At 63.8% G+C, this 23,113-nt stretch overlaps 1 protein-coding gene across 1 annotated transcript in view; it reads right to left on the reverse strand.

Moving 5' to 3' along the window:
• Positions 1 to 278: 278 nt before the first annotated feature.
• FOXO6 (forkhead box O6) overlaps positions 279 to 23,113 on the reverse strand; it is a 35,201-nt gene continuing 12,366 nt past the window's right edge. Inside the window, exon 2 of the mRNA XM_017830558.1 lies at positions 279 to 2,713. Coding sequence (XP_017686047.1) covers positions 1,301 to 2,713 — 1,413 coding nt within the window. The 3' untranslated portion in view covers positions 279 to 1,300. The remainder of the gene's footprint in view (positions 2,714 to 23,113) is intronic.

Here is a 23,113-nt window from a genome sequence, read left to right on the forward strand (position 1 = left end):
ACACAGCAGGACCACGTGTGAATTGTGGTCCCCATCCCCACGGAGCCCCAGCCCCTGGAAGGTGGGTGCACCCCTCTTGCTGACAGCCCCCTGGACCAGCTCTCCTGGCACCTTGGGGATGGGCAGTGAGCCACTGGAGCCCCACAGCCCAGGCAGTGAGCCCCATGGCACCTCCCTGAGCAATGTGGGTCACCCAGGTTTGGGGCAGGAAGGACCTCACCCTGCACCTGGAGGCCTGGCCACCACAACCCTCCCCTTCTTGAGGGTGACTGACCTCCATCACAGCTTTCACCCCATCATCCAGCACCCAAAGATGATCATCCAAGCCAAGATGAGCCCTGTGACAGGACACAGCCACCAGCACTGCTCACGGCCTCTTTCTCCTGTCCCTAAGCTCGACCCTTTCTTCCTTCCAATGCAAAAACTCAATGGCAAAAGAGTGCATGAAATCAAATAAATACGCCCCCCTCCCCAACCCTGCGAGCTGCCCCTGAGCCTCCAGCACAGGGGACCCATTCCAGCAGCACATCACTCCCAGCAGGACCCCCCAGGGCCCTGCCCACGCCTGCCCCAGGCAGGGACTGCAGCATTCCTGGGGCACCCCCAGCCCCCAGCAGGCGAGGGGGCTGCCCAGATGCTGTTCCCAGGGCTGCTGCCTGCACACCCTCCCCTCCATCACCACCCCTCTCACTGCTCAGTAAGAGAACCTGCCTGGGGCCACACAAGGACACTCCCTGTGGAGGTGTCCTGGGTGTGTGGGCTTGGCAGAGCTCTGACCTCCACCAGGACTGAGGGGTGACGAGCCCCCCCAACCCTGGGGCAGGGTCCCCACTCCTGACACTTCTACCCAGAGGACTCATTTCCCAAGGTGGCTCAGGGAACAGTCCCTTCCCATGGGAAACGACCACACCACCAGCCGTCACCGCTCCGTCACCCAGCCCAAGGGCAAATCAAACTGGCACCATCACAGTGGGGCACTGGGACCATCTGGAAAGGCCTTCCCTTCCTGCTACCCCCCTGGATCCGTCTGGCTCCAGCTGCCTCTCCCACTCAGCTGCCCTGTGTCCTCTGGAGGATGCCCACGGGAGGACCCAGCAGACGGGGCACACGTGGGGCTGGGGGCCCTCCCCCTCCATCTCAGTATTTGACCCTCCGGTTTGTGTTCCGTGTTCAACCTCGAGCTCAGACCGACGGCTCTCGCCCATCTTAACAAACAAAGGCAGAAGAGAAAGGAAAAAAAAAGTTAGTCTCAATGTTCCCCTCGTGGCTTCCCGGTGGTCAGCCCCCCCCGGGGCGGGCATCACCCAGGCACCCAGCTCTGGTTTGTGGGCTGTGGCCCCCCGGGCAGCGCGGGCACGTTGAGCCCGTTCTGCGGCGGGAGGGCCGAGTCGAAGTTGAAGTCCATCTCGTCGCTGTCCATAAAGTCATTCAGGATGATCGACTCCACGTCGCACTCCAGGCTCCCGTTGAACATGTCCAGGTCCAGGTCTGCTGGGAACCTGTCTTGGCCCAACACGGGGGGGTGGACGGCCCCCGGGTAGGGGCCCTGCAGCGAATCCAGCAGGCTCATGTGTGCCCCTTGGTTATTGGCGTAGGGATGCAGGTGCCCGTGGTGCGGCATGGCCGCCATGCTGCACGAGTCGCTGGGCAGGCTCATAAGGCTGACAGGATTGGCTAAGGCACTGGTGTTGACCGCGGGGTGGTGGCCGGCTGGTGACGGGTGGTACAACGCGCCGCTCTTCATGAGAGAGCCCGGGTGGGACGGGTAGGAGGACAGGCCCTGCTCCCCGCCCCCGCACAGCAGCGGGTTGTGTCTGTGGCCACGGGCCGGCACCATGGGGCTGGCCTGCGGCAGGGGCAGGTCCCCCGGGACCATGCTCTCCTTGTGCATGTAGGAGATGGAGGAGAGCAGGTCCTGCAGCGAGGCGTTCCTGTAGGAGCTGACGGGAGAGAAGGTGGCCTGCTTGTTCTCCTGGATGGTCTGCATGGGCAGGCGGCGCATGAGGCCCATGGCCGGCTGGCTGTAGATGGTCCCGCAGTAGGTGTTGCCGGCAGCCCCCATGTTGGAGCACTTGGAGTTGAAGGTGAAGCTGGAGCTGCGCTGCCGCAGGGCGGCCGGCGGGAGCTGCTGGCTCGGGCTCATGGCGTAGCCATCCTGCAGGTCCTCCAGCATGCTCTCCCCGAGGCTCTCGTTCAGGCTGATGGTGCCGGTCAGGTCGGTCAGCCGGGGCAGCTCCACGGAGCAGCGGGCGCTGAGGGAAGGAGACATGGTGCTGGAGGGGCTGGGGTACATCAGCGGGGAGGAGGGGGTGCCATCATCCTCCTCCAGCTCGTCAGGCTCGTGGTTGGCCATGATGGGCGAGAGGCGCCCGCTCAGCGTGCTGGCCGTGGAGCTGGCGCGTGTCCGGAAGTCCGCCCAGGCGTCGTACTCGTCGCTGGCGTGGGACGCGGGGCTCTCCGACCACTTGGGCTGCTGGGAGGAGGGGCTGTCCTCCCCGCGCTCCTGTGTCACCTGCAGCTGCTTCTTCTTGCTGGCCTTGCCCTTGATGCGCAGGAACTTGCTGTTGTTGTCCATGGACACCGCCCGCCGCCGCGGCGTCTTGCCCGTCTTGCCGCCCTCGGGGTTCAGCATCCACCAGGAGCTCTTGCCGGTGCCCTCGTTCTGCACGCGGATGAACCGGGTGTGCAGGGACAGGTTGTGCCGGATGGAGTTCTGCAGGGACAGCAAGGACAGGGGGATGTCAGCAGCAGCTCCAGCACCTCAGAAGGGAGGGGACACCCAGAGGGCTGGGGGGCACACAGGGCATCATGGGGGACCTGGGCTCCATCCCCTGGGACAACATGGATGTCTGAGCCAGAGGGGTCGGGACCAGGAAGGCTCAGATGGTGGGTCCCTCTCACAGCCCTGCTGGACATCCCAGTGCCAGGCATCCCGTTTCCAGGACCCCGTGGTCACGGCCCTTCACTGCATCGACCAGCTCTGTGTTAGTGCAGTTACTGTCATGGCAGGGACAGGGGTGTCCCTGTATCCCAGGGACCTGCAGCAGGCAGGGCTGGGTCTCAGGGGACCTTTCTTCCCTGGCAGGAGCCCGGGGAGGGACAAGATGAGGAGGCAACAAATGCAGAGGCAGAATCAGGACCATGCACAGGTCCAGGTCTTCTCCCAGCCCTAGCAGATCCTATGGGATGCTCCCAGCACAGCCTGCACCTCTGCAGGATCCCAGGATCCCAGCCCACTCTCCACCAGCTCCACAGGCAGAGGGATCCCCTTTGGAGTGGACTCCAAGCCCCTTCCCCTGCCCAGCACCATTCAGGATGTGCTCCCCTCCTCCCTCAGCACACCCTGTGCAGGGCACGTCAGCACCACCACAGCCCAAAGCTACCTGTTGGCACCAGTGAGATCTTGTCCCCAAAATGCCTGTCACTGACAGTCTGTCTCTCTGGGTGTCTGCAGCCTGGCTCTGGTGGCAGGGACACACACCCTGCAAACCCAGCAGAACCCTCACTGCCCAGAGCAGGACTGGCTGGCGGCTGCTTCCTCCCTGGACACTTCTGGCTCCCTCCTCCACATCCAGCATCTCAGGGGGTTCCCTGCTGAGAGCAGCATTTGGTTCCCTTGGCTCAGGCTGCGGCCACAGCTCTGAGCAGCTCCCTGGCTGGAGCAGGGATGGCCTTGCAGGAGGCAGGAGTGGGGGTCACGTCCCAACACAAGCACCCCCAGCTGCCCCTGCCCTGGGGGGTGACAGGCTGGGGTGACCATGGGGCGATGCTTTCAAACCCCTGGCCTGGGGAAGGGAGGAGGTGAGGGTATGATACAGGCTGGGAGAGGAACCCATTGAGAGCAGCCCTGCAGAGAAGGTTCTGGTGGGTGAGAGGCTGGACGTGAGCTGGCTGTGTGCACTCAGAGACCATCCTGGGCTGCATCGAGGAGGAGTAGCCAGCAGGTCAAGGGAGGGGATTCTCTCCCTCAGCCCTTGAGAGACCCCACCTGCAGTGCTGCATCCAGCCCTGGGGCCCTCAGCACAGGAAGGTCACAGACCTGTTGAAGCAGAGGAGGTCACAGAGGTGCTCCAGGGCTGGAGCCCCTCTGCCCTGGAGCCAGGCTGGGAGAGCTGGGGGGGTTCCCCTGGAGAAGAGAAGGCTCCAGGGAGAGCTGAGAGCCCCTGGCAGGGCCTAAAGGGGTTCCAGGAGAGCTGGAGAGGGACTGGGGACAAGGGATGGAGGGACAGGACACAGGGAATGGATTCCCACTGCCAGAGGGCAGGGTTAGATGGGATATTGGGAAGGAATTGTTGGCTGGGAGGATGGCCCAGGTTGCCCAGAGAAGCTGTGGCTTCCCCTGGATCCCTGGAATTGTCCAAGGCCAGGTTGGATGGGGCTTGGAGCAACCTGGGCTAGTGGGAGGTGTCCCTGCCCATGGCAGAGGGTGGGACTGGATGAGCTTTGAGGTCCCTTCCAACCCAAACTGTTCTGGGATTCCAGGACTCCTGCCTGTCCCTGCTGATGTGCAGCTCCTGGGATGCCACCCCAGCTCCCTGTACCTCAGTTTCCCGGGGGCCAGAGGAGAAAGGCAAGATGCAGAGCCCAGGGAAGAGCATCAGTGTAGAGACCCTTCCCCCAGCACTGCCCGTGGCTCGGGGCTGGGCAGGGGCTGCTGGAGGGGGGAGGCAGCTCCCTGATCCTGCCCAGCTGCAGGAGGGACAGAGGGACAGGGAGGGGAAGGACCCCACAGTGCCGGGGAGAAAGTTTGGTGCTGTTGTGGTGTACAGTGGAATACTAATGAAGAGGAGAGTGAGCTCCAGCCTCATCTATCATATTATGTAATGGCTTACTTCTCTGCACTTCATTTATTTGGAGATTGCTCCCAGGCTGGCTCCTCGCCAGCAGCCACCAAATCCAAGTCTACAGAAATCAATCTCGCGCTGACTGATTAAGCCGTGTTTAGAACTAATTGCTCCTTCGTGTGTGGGGAGAATAAATTACGGGCTTTAATTTCACATCTTTAAAATGCAACTGCAGGTATGGGCCAGCTGTTAACCCCTTCCTGCACGGCTGGGGAGGGGCCTGGGGGGCGGTTGGGACACTGAGCTGCCCAAACGATGCTTGTCACCTTCAAGCAGAGCGAGCCAAGCCCTGGCCAGCCTGCCTGGCAGGGAGAGTGCCCCTGACCCCTCCAGCACCTCTCCCTGAGCCACAGTCTGACCCGAGCTTTCCTCCACGCGACCAGGCTGCCGTGCAAGCGGCAGGGACAGAAGCAGAGCACGTGGCTGTCACTGCCTTGGCAGGGCCAAGGCCACCAGCCAGCTCAGCCCCAGGCACTGCCCTGCACCCACAGGCACTGGGGGCTGAGGATGCCCGGGCTGGGCTTGCTGGGGTGAAGCTGCTGGGCCCCTCACGGAAGGGAGGACTCCCAGGATCGCCGCAGTCCCCCCGTGCCAGCGCTCCCCGAGTCTGCTCAGCCAGGCAGGCAGGAGCTGCTGCAGCCCTGTGCAGCTGGCATGGAGCTGCTATGCAGAGCACGGGGAGAGGGGCTGGGGTTTGCAGGGTTTGGGGATGCCACAGCTGGATGGGGGTGACATTCATCATCCTCTGCTACTGCCTCCCCCCGCCCCGCAGCTCCGGTGCAGGGCTCTCACACCAATTCTAGACACTGGGCAGGTAACAGGGCTACAGGGCTGGCAGGGTCAGACTGCCAAGGGAGAGGAGGGAAGGGGAAGCTTCTGCTTCTCCTGCAGCCGAGCTTCATTAAGAGCCAGCAGACAGCAGCAATTAAGTGCAAGGTGCAGCGGGCCCGGCTCTCTCCTCATTAGCACCCCGACATGCTCGGCTGGCCGCGGCTCGGGGCGCACGGAGCGGGGCCGGGGCTGCACCGGGGCGGGGCGGGAGCTGATTAAAGCAGGCAGGCAGGGACCTGCCCCCCACCACCACCCGGCAGCCCCCGGCTCCCACAGCCCCAGCCTCGGCTGGCAGGGAGCAGGCAGGGGACGCGCGGGGGACATGAGGGCTGGCAAAAGCCCCCAACAGCAGCTGCCTTGGCAGGGGTTGGAGTCAGGCAGAGCACAGGGGGTGCAGGAAAGGCTGGTGCCAGCCCCAGGGTCCCCACGATGCCTCTGACACTGCTCTGCCCCTCTCTGCCCTGCACCACTTCTCAGCAACCTGCACTCCTGGCCGTGCCCTGCACCCTCGCTGTGCCCCCTCCCCGTCCCCTGTGCCCCCGTGTCGCCCCTGCCTGCCCGCCCCGCTCCGATGGCTCAGCCCCTCTCTGGGATCCACAGCCCCAGGTACCCAAACGGCACCGGGCAAGGAGCATCAGCCCCCAGCGCACACCCAGAGCGTGCCGGGGGTGACGCCCACTCCTTCGGGTTCCACCGCTCCCCCGGCCTTCTGCCGAGGGCACGGGATGCTCTGGGTAGCGCAGGCGAGGGCCGGAGGTGGCACCAGGGGCTGCAGGTGGAGCGGAGCCCTGCTCAGCCCAGGCTGGCACCAGGGAGGGACGAGGCTGAGCCCGTGCCAGCCCCAGCCACCAGCTGCCGGAGGTTTTGCCAAGCTGGAAGACCCTGGTGCCATCCCGGTGCCCGTCTGCCGAGGGCTGGTCCTGCTGCGGGGCCTGAGGGGGGGCTGTGGGCACCCACAGAGCCCCCACCCCCCAGGAGCCCTCCTCCGGCGAGCCTCATTGTCAGGGGAACAGGCAGTGTGAAATCGGTCTGATTAGCAATTAGTCCCATTGTAAAAGGATTAGCCAGACCCATTGTTTGAGAGAGCGACTTGACTGTCAATGGGCATCTGGTAGCAACGATGAAGATGATGATGCTGCCGTGGTGGGAGCCATTCCCCATGTCCTCTGTCCAGACAGGACCTCTGAAATGAGCAACGACCCCCGAGACGAGCCTCGACCACCGAGCCAGGCACCGACCCCCGAGATGGGCATCGCTGCCAGACCCAGAGGGGCCTCTGCAGGGTCCCAAGCACCTGCCCATCCCCACACCAGCAGCATGCCCAGGTTACACCTCCAGCCTTGGGGTGCCCACGAGCGTTGGGGTACAGGGAGGGGAGCTGAACATCCCTCTGCGTGCCCCGAGGAGAGCACGGTGAGGGGAAACAAGTGCGATTCGAGTGAGAACAGGCAGAGAGCCAGAGCTGGGGAGAGCAAACGAGGGGCCCCGTGGACCCACTCCATCCCTGTCACATCCCCTGCACCCCTCTGCTGTCCCTACCACTGTCCCTGGGCTGCCACCAGTCCCCGCCGTCCCCACAGCACCAAGGGTTTTCCAAGCAAACCCAGCTACTCGCCACACATCCCACACCTCACAGCCCTGCTCTCAGAGACCCCCACGGCCAGGGTGTGTTGGGGGCTGTCTGTCTGCCCAGGCTGCCGGTCTAATGAGCCCCTTCGTTACCTGGTGGCGATTCTCACACTTGACAGGAGGAAGCAGGGACAGGGACAACAAGACTAACAAGAGCTCTGCCGGCTGCTCTCTGGCAGCACAAGGACGGCTCCAGGGGTTAATTGATGCTTATTCACTTCTTGCACACAAAAATTGCCACTGTTGGAGGAAATACTCCGGAGGGCAGAGGCTGCCGACAGCCTCGACAGGGCTCCATCCCTGGGGACGCTGTACAGGGCGGGTGGTGGCACGGGACATTCCACGGTGACACCCCCGAAGACATCCTATTCACCCAAGAAACGGCTCTGCCCGCGGGCACCAGCAGCTAAGAGCAGGGTGGCCATCCCCGTGGCCTCCTGGCACCCTCCCCTGAGCACAGCCAGCCCTGCTCCCTGCGTTGGTGTCACCATCCTGCCCGGAGCAGACGTTGGTGTCACCATCCTGCCCGGAGCAGACGGTGGCTGAGCGCAGCCCCCCAGCCCTGGCACCGCCGCCTCCCGCGCGGGGCCCACGCCCGCCTGGCGAGCAGATGGCAGCTGGCACACATGGCAGTGCAGCCCACACACCGGGGGATGCCAGGCACCCCAGATGCTCACGGGTGCCCCGTGATGACAGCAGCCGGATCCCTGTGCTATGCCAAGGGTAGGGAGTGGGCGAGACCCCCGTCGCCTCCAGTGGCTGCAGGTGCATCAGCCAACCCCACACCAGCCCCACACGAGCCTCACATCAGCCCCATATCAGCCTCACAGCAGCCCACCCCACCCCGACCCACACCAGCCTTCCACACACGGGTGGGTGAACCCCGGGACAGGAAGCACCCGGAGCCAGGGGAGGCAGGCGGTTGTAAATCCAGCCCACCGTGTGACAGGGCTCCTCCAGCCTCACGCCAGGCTCCCCAGGGACACGACTCAGCACACTGGGAATCCCCGCCCGCCTCTCTGCTGTGAGCAGCCCCCGTGGTCTGCCCCTCTTCCCGCTGCCCCAGGCACACAGTGCCTTGTCTGGAAGGAGCAGCCCCCGGCACAGGGCTCGGCGAGGCAGTTTGGAGCTGCTGCCGTGCGCGTGGGATAAGCTCTGCTCCACGGCTGCAGCATGAGCCCTGCCCTGCCCACTGCTCGTCGGGCGTCACTGCCCCACAGCAGCCCCCGTGCTGCCCTCTCCCACCCCGGGCAGCCCTTCACAGTGCCCTATGGCCACGCAGCCACCCCACAGCCAGCCCTTGGCACCACCCCACACACGATCCCCAAACCAGCTCTCTGCACCACCCCACAGCTTCCCACACTGTGCCCCACAGCTGTACTTCTGTGGTGCCCTACAGCATCCCACAGCAAAACCCTTGCACTGCTCCATCAGCTCAATGCCCCATAAGCCCCCCAGCCCCTCTCAATGTCCCATAAGCCCCCCAGCCCCCCTCAATGCCCCGTAAGCCCCCCAGCCCCTCGCTCTGTCTCAGCATCCCACTGCCCACTCACTGCACCCCCAGCTGATGCCCAGGTCCCGTTTGCCATCTCCCACTCGGGAGCTGGGGCTGTCCCCCCTCCCCAGCACGTCCTTCCCCGGGGCTGGAGCTGGGCGGGGGGTGCACAGGCTGCCCGGTGCCCCCCAAAAGGGCACGGCAGGGGCAGGGGGAGGCACCCGCCTCCCCGCCGCAGGGGTCTCGCCGGCGGCTGCGAGCGGAGGCAGCGGATTCGGGTCAGCGCGTCAGCTGAGCCGAGCGGGGCTGACGTGCTGCTAATTGAACCAAATGCCCATTAGAGGCGTGAGGGGCCGTGCCCGCCCCGGCCCCGTCGCAGGTGGCTGACACGCGAGGAGCCCGAGGCGGCGGGGCCGGCGAAGCATCCCCGCCCCGAGCCCCCCGCCCCCCCGCTCCCAGCCCGGCCGCAGCTCATTAGGAACCGCTAATCACCCCCGGGGCCGTGCCGGGGCAGCTGCGCTTGCGGGGTCCCCGTGCTACAGCCCCCTCTCTGAACATCCCCCCGGCCCCTCTCTGTGCCACCCCTCGTGCCAGCCCCCCTCCGGGACCGGGCAGGAGTCCGGCCTTGCCCTGCCCCACAGATATGGGGCAAAAGGATGGCTCCAGATAAGTCCCACACTCTGGAGGAGAAGGAATGCAGCTGGGCCCCTGCTCTCTGGGGCCAGGCTGGGCCACTCCCTGCCCACATCCACCATTCCCTGGGGCTGGGTGATGGTGTGTCCAAGACCAACCTCTCCTGGAGGAGAAGGTCCAGGCGGGAACCATCACTAAGACCCTGATGCTCTGCCAGGACTCTCCAGCCCCATCCCACCCCCCAAACCCAGACAGAGCCTGGCTGGGGCTGCCTGGGCTTCGGGCAAGTTTCAGGGCCAAAAAATGTGCTACAGAACTGGGTGGGTCCCTGGGTGATGCCCATCCCCTGCCTGGCCCAGCGCTGGTCCTGGCCCAGCTCTACCACAGCGGGTGGCTCACAGTGGGTCTGAGCCTGGTGAAGCCCCTGGTGCAGCCCCCACACACACCCTGGCACGGCACTGCCCCTCATTGCCCCTGTGCTCTTGGCAGCAGAGGTTGTTCCACAATTGCCTCGGTCCCTCCCTCCCCCTCCTGACCACGAGCTCTGCAAGCAGTTCCCAAACCCACTGGAGACATGACTGATGCCAATCGAGCCACCCACCACTCCCCACAGCCCCCAGCAGCCCCCCTGCCCAACACTCACTCCACAGCCCTTGCCCAGGGGTCCTGGGGCACCCCACACTGCAGTGTCCCCACACACTGTCTCAGCAGAGCCCAGGGGGGTGCCAAGTGCTGGGCTCAGCCCTTAGGGCTGCACAGAGGGCAAGACCTCCTGCACCCCTCCCGGCCAGGAGGGAGCTGACAGAGGGAGATCAGGCACACCAGGACACTCCTCATGCCCAGGCTGGAACCAGGGTGCAAGCAGGGGTGGCAGGCACGGTCCAACATCCCCCTCCCAGCCATGGCAGCTGCTTTATTTTAGCCAGCTGCCACCACTCCACATCCCCTTCAAAACCAGAGCACCCTCCCTGCCCCCGGGGGTGCTGCATTGTGCCCCTCCCCCAGCACCTTGCTGAGAGTATCCGCAGTGCCCATCCCTGTGGAATGGCTTTTCCCTGCAGTCCAGAGGGGACAGGCATAGCACCAGTATCTTCTCTACGTCCCACTCTGGTCAGGGGGGTTCACACTGGGTTCCAGTGAGGTGTCTCAGGGGACGGGTCATAGAACCATAGCTTGTCCTGAGCTGGAAGGGACCCCAAGGATCATCAAATCAAACTCCTGGTCCTGCACAGGATACCCCCAAAAATCCCACCATGTGCCTGAGAGTGTTGAGCAAATGCTCCTTGAGTTCTGGGTCCCCACAGCCCATGGATGAACACATGGATGGATGGATGGATGGGAAGAGCATCAGGACCAGTACTGGGTGATTTCAGTGCTGGGGGGACACCTGCATGGTCGATCCAGCTCCCACAGCCTGCACTAAAACACTCCTTGGGCTTCTCCTGACTGCTGGAGCTCTGTGTGACACTCCCTCCTCCAGTCATGGCCCTGCCCAAGCTGGCTTGGGGCAAGAGGGGCCAGAAGAGCTTGTTCCAGTGCAGCTGGAGGGGAGAGATCCCATCACCTCACAGTGTCCTGCCCCATCACCCCAAGGGGACCATGCTGCCCTCCCAGCTGGGCCTGTCTGTCCCTGAAGGGGTGGCAGGGGCAGAGGAGGAGCCCAGGGGCAATGGGGAAGGCAGTAATCCCTCTCCATCCCACGAGCAGAGCCACAGCTCCATGAATCCCCCAGCACTCCCTGTCCTGCCCCACGCGCTCCCCGAAGGGCTCATTAGATCAGAGCAGGGCTGTGGATAACGAGCAGGCACACACTGCCCTCCAGGGACACGGGCAGAGCGCGGGCAGGGCTGGGGAGCTGGGCACCCCCGGGGGAGTGGGGGGTGTTCTGGGAGAGCCCGGCCTTTCCCTGCTCCCTGCAGGCAGGCAGGAGCCCCAGGGGTGCACCAGGCAGCTGTGGGCACACAGAACCCCTCTGCAGGCTCAGCTGGCACCGGGTACCTCCCGGAGACACGGCCCAGGAAGGGCCAGGCAGGGCTGCAGTGCCCCGATGCCACGGTGATGGGCTGAATCCTCACCCACCCTGGCTGTGGGGTCCCTTTCTGCAGGCTCAGGTGCCAGTGCAGGGGCTGGCAGGAGGCAGGGACAGCCAGGACCTTTGCCCAGCTCCTGTTTCCCCCAGCCCCACACGTGTCCTGCATCCCTGGAACAGTGCCAAAGGCAGGGGGTGGTGGCCCAAGTGAGCTGTGACTGTGTGTCACTCACCTCTGTGCAGGCTGGCCCTGGCACGGCCGCCTGCTCGCCCAGCTCTGGGGACTGGTGCCAGCCCCCACTGCTCACCCAGCTCACACCCAGCCCCACGGGGATGCTGACGGGGGGCTGTGGGGCAGGGGGTGCTGTGCAATGGGGGAGAAATGGGTTGGACTCTGCCCCCCACCCTTTGCAGCAAGAGCTCCAGCCAGCCCCAGCACCCCAGTGTGCAGCACCCCAATACCCACAGCTGGAACCTCCCTGGCACCAAGCCCTGTGCTAACAAACCCCAGCTCTGCTCCCCAGCCAGGCTGAGCCGAGCACTCCCTTCTCCAAGAGACCCACACGTGGGGTGCCATTCCCTCAGAGCCACCCCAGTGCTGGATGGGACCTGGAGCCTCTCCAAGGGTGCTGCAAAGCCACAGGGTTCCAGCACAGCTGGGGAGGCTCTGCAAGGTGCCTTCATCCAGCTGAGACACATCAACCCCCCCATCCTTGTCCTTTGGGGACAAAACCCACCCCCAGCCCGCCTGGACCCCTCTCCAACATGTGAGACCCTCTCCACCAGCAGCCACTTATCCAGTAATGCTCTAATGACACCCCAGAGCTGCCCACCAAAATAGCTGCAGTAAATCACCCGGAGCTGCCACGTAATTTTTGCATGAAATTACAGGATTTTTCCCCTGGGTTCAATTTCCTCCACACCAAGTTCTCACTGCAGCCAAATCATTAAAGCAGCCACACTCCCTTTTCCTTGGGTGCCACCTAATCTCCCTGCTGGCTGCCCCCCCACTGCTGGCACTGAGGCTGGGGCTGTCTGGGGACAGCAAGTGCCCCAGTGCCACCAGGCAGCCCTGTCTGTGCCCATGCTGAGTGAACCCAGAGCTGCTCTGGATCCCTGGCAAGGGCACATCAAATCATGCCAAGAGACCCCAGGGGGACCCAGCACCCACCAGGGATGCAGGAGGTGCCCCAAGCAGGATGCTGAGCCCCCATGGAGGGTTCAAACCCCCCAGGCAGAGGAGCTGGCTGTTCCCAGGAGAGGACCCGCCCGCCTCCTCCTCATGGCCTGCGGGAAGATGAGGGAAGCAGCAGGACTCAGCCTGCACCATCCTGCATCACACACAAATGCTTGGACACCCTTGGGGGTGACTGTCCTGTGGGGTGCCATGAAACACCATCTCTGGGTCACTTGGCCACCTGGGAGGGACGTGAGTTCTAGCCATGTGCCACCCTTCTGCTGTCCTGTCCCGGAGCACTGACCACACGCAGCAGCACTCTGAGCAGCAGCAGCAGGAACCCCAGACCCTGCGGGGTGTGAGTCCAGCCCCATCCTCCCACTGCCTGTTCCATCCAGGCTGTCCTGATTTCCAGCCTGAGGGCTGCATCAGAGCTGGACTGTTCCCAGCACAGCGCGGAGAGCCGGGCAGGGAGCCAGGACTGGGGCACTCGTGTTCCCCCAGGGCTCGCTCTGCTCCGGGTCTTCCCCGCCTGCCCCACATCCCTGTGTGACCCTGGGGAGCAGCCCCACAGGGATGCTGGGAGCCCCTCTGTGCTGTGTCCTCCAGCTCCAGCCACAGGGCTTTCAAGGAGCCAGGGAGCAAAGCCAAACCCTGCCCGACACGCCGTGTCCCACCAGGACTGCCCCCGGGCTGTGCTGGCTGCTGGAGCAGGGACAGGCTCTGCAAACTGGTTTGGCTGGGCATGCAAAGGTGCCTTTTGCTTTTCAAATAGAATCACAGAATCACAGACTGGTCTGGGTTGGAAAGAACTTTGAAGATCATCCAGCTCCACCCCCTGCCATGGGCAGGGACACCTCCCACCAGCCCAGGTTGCTCTAAGCCCTGTCCAACCTGACCTTGGACACTTCCAGGGATCCAGGGGCAGCCACAGCTTCTCTGGGCAACCTGTGCCAGGGCCTCCTCACCCTCAAAGGGAAGAATTTCTTCCTGCAAGAGGTTTCACCCCAACACCAGCAAGCACAGACGGCAAAAGCTTGGGAGAACTCAGGGCTCTCAGCCCTGAGGGGGATGGGGACCAGAGGGATGGCCAGGACAGCAGGGACATCCCCGCCACCGAATGCTCTTGGCTGAGAGATTTTTCATGGAACAATTTTATTCCAATAACAACAACAAAAAAATCACAGTTCCTCAAGAAAACAAATGTTTGTGCCAGGTTGCAGGTTTCAGGCCCCAAGGGTGGGGCAGGGGAGGGTTCAGCAATGCCTCTGAGAGAGAGAGAAAATCCTCACCGTGGGGATCTGCTGTGCAGAACCGTGGCAAGAAGCACTATTTTAAAAACATCTCTGAAAATAAGGAGCAGTTTCCAGCCAATGGTGGGGTCAGGTCCACCCAGTTAAGCCCATGGCACCCCTGCCTGTCCTGGCAGGCTCTGGGCTGTCCCCATGTCCCCGCACTGATGTGCCTTGCAGGGCACTGCCCACAGGCCAGCCCACTGCAACACTCACCATGGGCTGGCTCCAGCCCCTCCTGGCTCAGCCTCACCCCTCCCAGCCCTACACCAGGGCCACCCATCCCCAGCCAGGCCCAGACCCCACCCTGCCAGCACACACTGAAACCCTCCAGATCATCCCTGGAAGTGCCCCATCCCTGGAAGTGTCCAAGGCCAGGTTGGACGGGGCTTGGAGCAACCTGGGCTGGTGGAAGGTGTCCCTGCCCATGGCAGGGGGTGGGGCTGGATGTGTTTAAGATCCCTTCCAACCCAAACCATTCCATGATTCTACCAAAACCCCACACAACTCCTTTTTTTTACACTTGCACCTTCATGCCTTGCCCTTGCACGCAGGGGACAGAGGGCACCGAGCCCCTGTCCTGGGCACAGCCCACCTGGGACAGGCAGGACCAGCCCCTGCAGGGGCACAGACCCCCGTGGTCACCCACTTGGCTGGGGCAAACTCATTCCCCCTGGAGCTGGCCAAGGACGGGGACAGGGAGGCAGTGGCAGGAGCTGTCCCAGGTGTCACCATGGCCAGAGAGACTGCGGGCAGTGGCCTCACAGTGATGTCCCTGCCGAGGGTGTGTCCCCTGTGCCACGGCCCCACAGGAGAGTGTCAGCCTGGAGATGCCATCACAGCTGAGATGCCCCTGAGTGTGGTACCCTCTGCCACAGGGACCTGAGGGACATCAGGCCCCCCCAAAGCAGCCCCTGGAAGGCAGCCCTGCCCCCAGGGTCCCACTGCCTGCCAGTCCCACAGATGGGGGGGCTGCCCCACACCCACACAGACCCCGGGGCTGTCCCAGCAGGGCTGAGCCCAACGAGCCTTTTGTGTCACTCAGGCAGCTGAAAAGTCTCAGTGTGTGCCCAGGGCTGCTCCCCCCTCCCCCCAGACCCTGCTGGGACAGACAGCGAGACACGGGGGGGGGGGGGGGGGGTAGAAGGGAGACCCTGGCTGGGAGCAGCCCCTGTCACACACATCCCCAGAGCCCCCCCAGCACCAGCCACAGCCAGCAAGTGGAGCAAGGGCAGCACGGGCCCCCAGGGGTGTCTCTGGAGCTCCAGCCCTGTCAGCTGTGGGAAGGAGGGATGTGAGTGTCCCCCCAGCCCAGGACTGCTGCAGACACAGGGAACTGAGGCACAGAGGGGGCGGTGGCAAAGGGAGGAGGTACTGCAGGAGCCAACCCTGCTGTGGGTACCTGCTGTATCCCACAGCCCCAGCCTGGACCCCCTGGACCAGCCCAGCCACCCCAGACATCCACCCCTCTCACCCACAGAGGGGGTGATGGCACCCTTGGGGTGCCCTGTCCCCAAGGAGGATGCTCTTAGAGGTAACTGGCACAGCATGGGGGGTGAGCGACTCACAGCAAGGGTGGCACCCCCAGGAGAGGGTCCTGGGGGTGAAGATGGATGGGGATTCATCCCTACTGTGACCCAAGGAGCACCACCACAGTGCCCCAGGGTGGCATCTCCTGGGGGCTCCTGGCACTCACTGGATGCCAGGCAGGAGCCAAAGGCAAATCTGCTCTGGGAGGGGAGATGGAAAAACCTCCCTTTTCCCAGGGGGGTTGAAACAACAGCCCCAGGCCCTGTGCCAGGATCCTGCCCAGGATGTCCCCAACCTGCAGTGGGGTGTCACACACAGCCCCAGTCACACACTCAGTGGCACAGCCTGTGCCCATCCCGCACCTTCCCCTTCAACCACAGCCCACACCACCCCTTGCATCCCATCCTGCAGCCCCCTGTCCCCAGCTCTCCTCTCCTGTGTCCCCCACCCCCAGCAGCCCCTTAAGTGCCCCCATTCCCAGCCCCCTCATGCCCCCCATCTCCTGACCCCCCTGCTGCCCCACCGCCGGCTGTGCTGGGACTCACTGACCCCCAGAGCAAGAGTTTTTGCTCTGCCCCTGCTCATGGTGCCCCCCCTGCCCCCACAGCTCCAGGCTGGGGTCCCACCAGCCTGGGCTTACTCACGGTACAGGGAAGAGGGAGGAGGGAAGGAGGGGAGACCCGCGTTCAGCACCTGCCCAAGGGTGGGCTTGAAGCCCCCCCTGTGCCCCTGCATGTGCTGTGCCAGAGATAGAACTCTCCAGGCAGGGATGTTCCCAGGCACTGCCAGCACCCAGCAGCACCCAGGCACCCGCTGGGCCATTTTGGGGTCACTGGGTGTCCTGCACAACTCTGCCTATGACTCCCACAGCTGAGCAAGGCACAGGGCAATCCACAGACCCCTCACATCACCCCACAGACCCCTGGGGTCACCTCACGGACCCCTGGGGTCACCCCACACTGACACACTTGCTCACACACACGAGGCTGCGCCCCGTGGGCACAGCTCTACTGGTGGGTTGGAAAAGGGGAGCCCCCCCGGGACACCCCCCTGCCCCAGGGGCTTGGCAGGAAGGGGCAGCTGGATCCCCTCGGGGTGGGCAGCACAGGGCACAGCGAGGGAGCCCCTGCCAGAGGGGATACTCCCAAGGGGGTCTGTGCAGGAGAGGGGCTGGCTGCCAGCAAGGCTGTGGCTCCCAAAAAACACCCCAGAGGAGCCCCTGGCTGCGCTCAGCTCCTGCCCAGCACAGAGGGCAGAGCACGGGATCCAGGGGAAATCCCAGCCACTGCCTACGCAGGCTCCGGTTTCATCCAAATCCCTTCCCTGGGCAGGGCTGAGCTGCCTCAGCAGGGGAATTTCCAGGCTCTGAATCCACTGGTGGAGAAAGCACCTGGAACTGCCACCATTCTGGGGGGCTCCCAGCCAGCGAGCTGGGGGTCCCGACCTCCCCTGCCCTGGGATCCAGCACTTCACCCTCGTGCCATGGGGCTTAGGGGGTATCTGGTCTCTTGGAGATGAGCACTGGGAGCTGGGGAGATTTGCCACTTGGGATGGGATGGAGCAAAGCTGTTGGGGACAAGCAGCAAAGCTGTTCACAGAGCGTGGGGGACACTTTCTGCCCAGTGTTTCACCCCTGGATGGGTTCATGGCATGAAGGGCATTACCTGGAACCAAACAGCCCAGCACCAGCATGGACTGGGATGCTCAGCACACCTCACTAGGGCCCTCCTGGAGGTTAACAACTCCTGCCCAGACCAGTCACTCAAAGGTGACCAGGACAAGTGTCCTGGACGCTTCCCAACATCCCTTGGCTATTCTTGGGAACACAAGCCCAGACACAGTCCCCATCCCTTTGTGCAGGGACCGGGTAGGACACAGGGTGGGCACCGTGTCCCCAAGCCCTGCTTCTCCTCCCAGCCCTGAGCTGCCCATTGCTCCCACACCAGGCAGACCAGAGGCCCCTGCAGTGAGCAGAGCATGGGCTGGGCTCTGTTGTGACAGCCAGGGCTGCCTGATCCCCCAAACCTGTGGGCCATGTGCCTCACCTTCCCATCCCTGCCTTGGAAAGAGCATCCCTGGGACCTGTCAGCCTGTCCCCACCACCCAAGGCCACCTTGAGCCCCCACACAAGCACAGCCCTTCCCCCGGTGCTGTCGGGTGGCACGTGGCTGGGCACAGCAGAAGGCAGGGGGTGGGCTGGGGACCCCCACTACCAGCCTGCCAGAGCTCCCGGATGCTGGGTTACCCGGGAAACAGGGATGACATCGCAGGGGATGCAGGGAAACTCTGCCCGAGGTGTGCGGGATGCCATCGTCGTTGCCAGGGAAACAGCAGGCGACATCCTGCAGGTAAGGTGGGTGCTGGGGTGGGGGCTGGCAATGCACCCTGGCTTCATCTTCAACTGCCTGCCACCCAAAGGGGGTTCCTGCCCTGTGGCACGTGCCGTGGGGGCAGTGGGGTTGGCCCTCACGTTGCCATCCCCCTGGGGCACCGTGAGGTGAGAAGGAGGGGACTTGCCCCTTGTGGACATTGTCACCCCTCCAGGGCTGCTCTGCTGGGCTGGTGGAGCAGGGAGAGAGGCTGCTGTGCCCTGGCTCTGGCTGAGCACTCTGCTCCCTGCTCCCCCACACTGGGTCTGCCCAGAACAATGCCCAGGCAGTTCCCCTGCCTGCAGCCCCCCCACCATAAGCCCATGGTGAGGGGGCTGGCAGTGAGCACACCCCAGGGAGGGGGAGCTTTGCACCCCTGTGTCACCTTTGGCTCAATCACAGTCTCTGCTCTTCCCTCCAAGGACTCCAAAGCACCAGGAACACCCCAAGATTTTCCCCAATGCCCCAAACTTTCCCCATGGGGATGCCCCATTGTCCCAGTCGGGGTGTTCCCCTCTCCAAGCGCTATTTGGTCACACAGGGAGGCAGGAAAGCCACAGCCAAGCCACTGCAGTGGTCCCTGGGCTGCCCCTGCACACACAGTGGCTGCAGGCAGCGGGCAGGTGGTGGAAGGCAGGGACCCTTCCAACAGGCAGCAGGATGCAGGGATGCTGCCAGCCCAGGCAGAAAACCAGCAGGACCAGGGGTAACAAAGAGCCAGGGGAGCCACGGCAGGGCTGGGGGGGGGGAACACGTGGTGCAGCCTCTGCCTCCCCAGGCACAGCTCTGGGAAGGACTCAGCCGGCACAGGCAGCCCGAGGAGGAGGGGGAGGAGAGGGAGGCAGCCACCCTGGGGAGGCAGCGGGATCCCTGTGGGCTGCTGCAAAGCAACAAGAACACAACAACCCCTCCTGCCTCTCTCGGGAGAGTTTGCCACCCGAGGTGGAGCAGTTTTACCTGTAATGGCAGAAATTACATCAGCCAGAGCTGCCAGAGCCGCCGGTCCCAGTGAGCTCGAGGAGGGGCTGGATCCACCCCCTTCTGCACAGCCCCCCCCCCCCCCCCGAGATGGGGCCACTGCCCTCAGAGAGGAGACTGAGATGCTCCAAGCCAGGCCCTGCAGCATCCTCAGGACTGGTTTTTACTGCTGGTGGGTGTCTCTGGAGCAATAGCCCCAGTAACCTGCCCCCCACAAACCGGCGGTGATGCCTTGGGCTGTGGGATTAGCCATCCCGTGGCCCAAGGACCCTCTCCGGGTCCAGGCTGGCAGCAGGGACTTGTCTGACAGCCAGAGGAATCAGACACTTGGAAATAAAACTGCCAAAAAAAGACACCTGGAGGGGGAGAGTGTCACAAAACGTCCAAAAAGGGACAGAAGGAACCAGTGCCCAGAGCACCAGAACAAACCAGCTCTGGACTGCAGGAGACAATGCCCTGAGCCTCGACCCGAGGGTCTGAACTCATCCACAGCCCCCTGGACATTCCCTTTTGGGTGTTCCTGGGGGGTGAGGGAATGGGGATTGCAGCAGGGGAGGGGGACAGAGGATGACAAGGCACAGGGAGGAGGAGTGGAAGAGGTGGGAAGTCACGCTTCAAAGGAGAGCAGCTGCTCCAGACTCCTGCCTCCTGGAAGGCCATCCTGAGGGGTCCGAGTGCCCGGGGGTGACACCTCCCGCAGCTCCATGGGGTGCCCGGGCTGGGGGCACCTGCCTGCGGTGCCAGCCTGGGTACAGCCCCCCTGCCCGGGGGTCTCCTCGCAGAGGTGGGGGGGTCAGGACACCCCCACCCCGCTGATTCCCCAGGGGTTCTGGCAGCCCTTCCGACGGTCACCACCCCGCTCCCCGTGGGGCCCCCGCCCGCCCCCCCACGCCGCCGGCCTCCCGGCTTCGTGACACGGAGCCCTAATTGAATTAGCCGCTGCTGCTCGGGCAGCGCAGCCTGCAAACCATCCCCGAATTCCTGGGCACGGCGCCCGCTCGCCGCCCTCATCCCGGTCCCCAGCGCCCACCGCCTCCCCCAGCGCTGACCCAGAGCCGGGGCGCCCCCGACCCCCTCGGGGGTGGGAGCGGGGTCCGCGGGGCTCGTTACCCCATTGACCCCCGAGCGCCGGGGTCGGGGCAGCGCCGGGGGAGCCCCCTGTGCGTGTCCCCGGGTCAGCTGTGCCGCGGCAGCCGAGCCAGCCCGTCCCCGCGCCAGCTCCCTCCGCTACAGAATGTACCGAGCCCCGGCGGCCCCAGCCAGGGACACGATGTGCTCCCCGCTCCAGGCCCTGTTTTTCCTGGCCGGGCTCCTGCTCCGCTGGCGGCCGCGCTCTGTCACTCAATGCGGCTTTTGTTCGCTCCCCGCTCGCCTCCCTTCACACCTCCATCCCACCCCTGCGGCCCTCCGAGAGCACTCCGGACCCCGCCGTGACCGTCCCCAGCCCCGGCTGTTCCCGGGCTGACCGTCCCCTGGCCTCTCCCGCGGCTCCACCAGCGCCCCGAGGGCTTTTCCCCTCCCTGCCAGGGCGGTCAGGGCTGCTGGCAGCGGCACGGGCTGCTGGCAGCGGTAGAGGCAACGCCATCCCAAAACACTGTGTACCCTCCTGAGTACCAGCTCCTTGTGCCATCCCCCAGGAGGGAGGAGGTCACTGACCCCCTTCTCCTGTTCCGGGCACAGACTGGCAGCCTGTGGTTGACAGGTCCATCCACAACTCGCCTGTGGGAGTTCTGTGCAGGCACAGCCCCCGTGGATGCCCCCCCTTGCCAGGCTCAACCCCGTGCCAGCCCCATCACTGATGCTGTCCCAGCTGCACGGCACTGCTGTCCTCCCAGGACCCCCAGGGACCCCCATCCCCATCGGGGTGACACCCATCCACGATGGGATCTTGGCAGGGCAGGACATGGAGCTGCCCACGCAGGAGAGCTGAACACATCCTTCACTCCTGACACCCACTGCAAAATGGGAATTTTCCATTTAACTGGCAGAGGGCATGTTTAGATTGGATGTTAGGAAGAAATCCTTCCCTGTGAGGGTGGGGAGGCCCTGGTACAGGTTGCCCAGAGAAGCTGTGGCTGCCCCATCCCTGGAAGTGTCCAAGGCCAGGTTGGACGGGGCTTGGAGCAACCTGGGCTAGTGGAAGGTGTCCCTGCCCAGGTGGAATGACATAAGCCTTAAGGTCCCTTCCAACCCAAATCAGGCTGTGATTCTGTGATTTGAGGTCCAGTACAGCAACTGATTTCAGCTTCGCTGTCTTTAAACCTTTTTAATGGTAAAAGCAAAGGAATCCCTATAATCCTAAACAGCCAGTATCCCATTTATTCCACTGGAGTTGCCTCCTGCCTGCCCATCTCCTGCCTTCCCCTTTCAGCCATTTCATTATCTGAGTTGCTTGACCCAAATTTGCTTTTCCTTTGTGAAAAAACCTCCCCACCAGCAAATATTGCCCAACTGACTTGAAACCAGCTCCCCACACCCCAAACTTTCCCTGGACCCAAGAGCCATCCCCACAGCCCCTGGCTGGGCACAACAGATTGGCATAGGGATCCCAGTGATCCACACACTGGAATGGTTATAAACAGACAAAGGGACAATCCCCAACTGCCTGAGCACAGCTGGGCATGAGGCCAGTCCTCCTGCCCCAAAACCTGGGCTCTGGGGCTGGACGGGGTGAGGATGAATAGGAACCGTGTCCCCAGGAGCATGCCCATAACCACATGTGGCACCACTACCTCCAAATCACAGCAGGCTGCATCCTGCTCTGGGGCTTGGCAGGGAGGCAGGAGGGACATTATCTGAGCCCTCACCACCCCAAAATCACCAGTGGGTCTGTCTGCCGAGGGTACATCCCCCCACTGAGCACTGGGGCAGTCGGCCACAGGGCAGGGAACCCCCCACCGACAGTGCAAACCCTCCCCATGACACCACCATCCCTCCCTGCCCTGATCTTGGCAATCACCTGGCAATGCTCCTTCCATCCCCCCCTGCAGCCAAACGCACTCCCACCCCCTGCACCCCACAGATGAAGCCCGGTGGCACCGCTCCTGTATCCCGACTATTTTTGCCGCCCCTCGTTTCTCTGCGGCTGCTCCCTTCCCTGGCAGCGGGAGGGGGGTCTCCCCTGCATCCGTCTGGCAGCTCAGCCCCTGTCGCCACGGGGGCATTAGCACCAGAGCTGCAGGGAGCTCCCCGGGGAGAAGTAAGTGGATCAAAGGGTTTTAGCAGCAGACGGCTCCCAGACAAATCTGGATCGTCTTCAAGGCAGCCACTTGCGGCTACAAATGCACTTTCTGCCTGCGGCTCCTCCGCCAAAAGTTTCACACCGGCTTTAGTGCGTTTAACCCCTCGCTGCTCCCGGCCCCGCAGCCACATCCCAGCTGGATGGGGGCTTGGCCCCTCCTGGGGTAAATCCAGCTCTGCAGGAATGGCTGGAGGGGCTGGGGGGCTGTGAGTTTGTGCAGAGACCCTCCCCTAAAAGGTAGGGAGTCCTGAGCCAGGCAGCAAAACCACCCACGTGTCGATCCAGCTCCCTCCAGCATCCCCAGCACCGTGACAAGGGGGAAACTGAGGCACAGGGGGGAGGCAGTGGGAAGGCAGGGGGAAGGCAGCAATGGTCCCGGGGGTACCCACTCCCCCATGCCCTGCCTATGTCACCCCCAATCCTGGCAGCAGATCACAGGTGACAGACCCCCCTCTGTCCCACCCCACTGTTCCAGCCGGCTCGGACCCCCCTTTCCTGGCCCCCCCAAAGCCAGGCGGTGCTGGGGGGTGGCTGCTGGGAGCAGGGCAGGGAGAGGCTCTGCTGGAGTCTGCTGCCATGAATTATTCAGGGCACGAGGATAATTGCAGGACCTCCCGGTTCTGCTCCCTCTCTGCAGGCAGGAGCAGGACTGGGGCTGTGGGGAGGGCTGGGGGCAGGGAGGGGGGTCCCAAGGACCATCACTGGTCCTGCCTCCCTGGGGCTGTGCCACCATGGGGGTGCCTCAGTGAGGCAGGAGGGGACCCCAGGCATCCTGTCCCTGGCTGAGGAGCCACCCGTGCATCTTGGCTGGGGTCCCTGTCTCAGACCCTTGCAGCTGGGTACCTTGCTGGCTAAACTGGGAGCTTTGGGGCCCCTGCAAGCCCTGTGTCTCCCTTTGCTGCTTTGTGACAGCTGCAGGACCCCCTGCTTCCCAGCCCTGCACCCCACACTGCACAGTCCACACCCCAAATCTCCCAGCACTGCACCCCAGCTTTCCCACAGCACTGGACCCAACATCTCCCCACCTCACTCCCCAATCCCCAGCTGTGGGGTTACCCCTCTGAG

The sequence above is a fragment of the Lepidothrix coronata genome, unplaced genomic scaffold (assembly GCF_001604755.1).
Source record: "Lepidothrix coronata isolate B3197 unplaced genomic scaffold, Lepidothrix_coronata-1.0 Scaffold180, whole genome shotgun sequence".
Taxonomy (NCBI): domain Eukaryota; kingdom Metazoa; phylum Chordata; class Aves; order Passeriformes; family Pipridae; genus Lepidothrix; species Lepidothrix coronata.